Here is a 2,500-nt window from a genome sequence, read left to right on the forward strand (position 1 = left end):
ATCACATGGACCAGCTCCTGCAGGAGATTTCCAACCTGACCAGAGGAGCTCAGGATAAAGTGGTGTATCTGAAGGACTCACAGACTCAGGCTCAGAAATCTTCACCAGGTAAGTTCAGGACTAACGCACTACACAGCCAGCACCGGGCTCTACCACAAAACCTCTGCATAGAAATATGGCCTCATGTGGCCAGGACAGTTTAAAAGTGACCAGTTAAAGTGTGTTAATTCCAGTTAAATCGGGAGGAGGAACTGATTCGTGTATGATCAGACTAACATATAAATATATAGATGTGATCACTTTTAATGAGAAATGTACTAGATATTCAGAGTTAAGTGGAATAAAGTGAAACATGGCTGATTTCTGTTTAATTTCTGTTAAAGATCTGTACATCCAGAAGTCCTCGAACATGCTGGACGATGTGCTGCGGTTCGAGAGAAGTATTCTCACTCAGGAGGAACAGATTTAGTGAGTGATTCCTTCTGAAACTGTGACACACTTATACTTACAGATTCAACTGAAATAATGACATAAAAATTATTAGAACAAACCCTAGACAACCTTTTGCAGTTTGCAGTTTAAATTTCTTAAAAGATTTTGGGTTTTTTTTACATCTAATGTCTGGAAGTCCTACACTTCAAAGTTAAAAGTTAAAATTGTTTAAAAGAGTTATTACTTGGTCTGTGTGGTCAGTGATCTGCAGGCGACACTGGCAGCCAACGAGAAGCGTCTTACGGATCTAAAGCAGTTATCTCTTCAGCTCGAGCAGAAGTGTAAACTGCCCTGTAAAGACTCAGTAACCATTCAGCCCATCACTGGGAAAGGTACGAATAAAACAACACCAGTGCTGTGGTTCAACTGGCCATTAACACTCCATTAATAAAAATAACATCCATCACCACCTGACTGTCCATCACTATCTAACACATCAGAAATGATTTCCTGATCTTTGTTTCTCAGATTGTCAGGAGATTGCTAATAAGGGTGGTAAAGTTAGTGGCCTGTATTACGTCCAGCCTGCCAAAGCACCCACGCCGTTCCTCGTGTACTGTGAGATCGACGGCTCGGGCCGAGGCTGGACCGTACTTCAGAGGGTAAAGCACACACAACACTTCTTTTAAACCTCCTGGCAGTTTCCTGAATGATGCACAGAGACCCTCGTAATGAGCTGTGTGTGTGTTTGTGTGTGTTTCAGAGGCGTGATGGCAGTGTTAACTTCAACAGAAACTGGATCCCGTATAAAGAAGGCTTCGGTTATCTCTCTCCTGATGACAGCACAGAGTTCTGGCTCGGAAACGAGAAGATCCACCTGCTCTCTGTTCAGTCCGCCATTCCGTATGTGCTGCGGATCGAGATGGTGGACTGGGATGGCATGAAAAAGTAAGAATTTGTGAGGAACATGCAAGTAACCTCCTGAACCTCCTGATCAGGAGCCATCAGGAGTTTCAGGCTGTGGAAATCAGAAGCCATTGTTTGTACACGTCAGGTTTAGACCAGTGGAGGTTATTTGCGTAGGTCGTGCTGGTCAACTCCATTTGTTGTAATTCATGTTTATCTGAAACTTTTCATTTCTGCAGATATGCAGATTATGCTGTGTTTAAAGTGGGTCCCGAGGCCGATCAGTACCGCCTGACCTACGCTTACTATTTCGGAGGAGACGCCGGGGACGCGTTCGACGGGTTCGCCTTCGGAGACGATGTGAGTGATAAAGCTCACACATCTCACAACGGCCTGCAGTTCAGCACACCTGACCGAGATAACGACAGGTACAGCGGGAACTGCGCTAAGCAGGACGGCTCAGGCTGGTGGATGAACCAGTGTCACGCTGCTCACATGAACGGGAAATATTACAGAGGTAAAACCGCATAACATCATCATGTAGCTCTAGCTTTAGGGTCAGATGCTGTTATTAAAGTACAGATTTATAAAATGTATAGAAATGAGTGCTCACAAATACACAGATACACAATGTTCAGTAGGTCCACAACGTTACATAAATCACGTTCCTGCAGTGTTCTAACCCCTCTGCTGTGTAAGAACCTTCTGTCTCAGGGATAATCCTCATAAAACTCCTACAGATGGTTGCAGCAGCGTTTCAGAAACACTTTTAAATGTTACACAAAAACACTGACCAGGGTAAATCTTATTATGACTAAAAGAACTGTAATCTTTAAACTAATGTCATGTTTAATCTAAATTCATCTTAAACTCCTCAGACTTTGATCGTTTACAAAATCTTTCACCAAACCTGATCAACCATTTCAGGTTTAGTCTTTTTATTACTTTCATACCTAAAAAAATCCACTTGTTATCATTTAGAAAGTCGACTCTACAGGGCAGAAATGTTAAACCCAGACTCTCTAAAAGTTAATGTTCTAAAACACAGCAGCATGCTAATGTTATATAATGTTAGTTTCTATTATAACGAAGCAGAAGGTAAAACACTGACCTCTTCATCGTGCTGCTTTGTCACAGGAGGTACATACACACAAAAGGACGT

The 2,500-nt window shown here is 42.4% G+C and overlaps 1 protein-coding gene across 1 annotated transcript in view; it reads left to right on the forward strand.

The window, feature by feature from the left end:
- Positions 1–2,500, forward strand: part of fgg (fibrinogen gamma chain) — a 3,385-nt gene that overhangs the window by 500 nt on the left and 385 nt on the right. The window contains exons 3-9 of the mRNA XM_058384397.1: positions 1–108; positions 384–468; positions 694–824; positions 961–1,094; positions 1,196–1,380; positions 1,578–1,855; positions 2,476–2,500. The exon at positions 1–108 is cut by the window's left edge and continues 76 nt beyond it; the exon at positions 2,476–2,500 is cut by the window's right edge and continues 385 nt beyond it. Of these exons, the coding sequence (XP_058240380.1) occupies positions 1–108; positions 384–468; positions 694–824; positions 961–1,094; positions 1,196–1,380; positions 1,578–1,855; positions 2,476–2,500 (946 nt within the window). The remainder of the gene's footprint in view (positions 109–383; positions 469–693; positions 825–960; positions 1,095–1,195; positions 1,381–1,577; positions 1,856–2,475) is intronic.

Source organism: Hemibagrus wyckioides, linkage group LG29, assembly GCF_019097595.1.
Source record: "Hemibagrus wyckioides isolate EC202008001 linkage group LG29, SWU_Hwy_1.0, whole genome shotgun sequence".
Lineage (NCBI taxonomy): Eukaryota > Metazoa > Chordata > Actinopteri > Siluriformes > Bagridae > Hemibagrus > Hemibagrus wyckioides.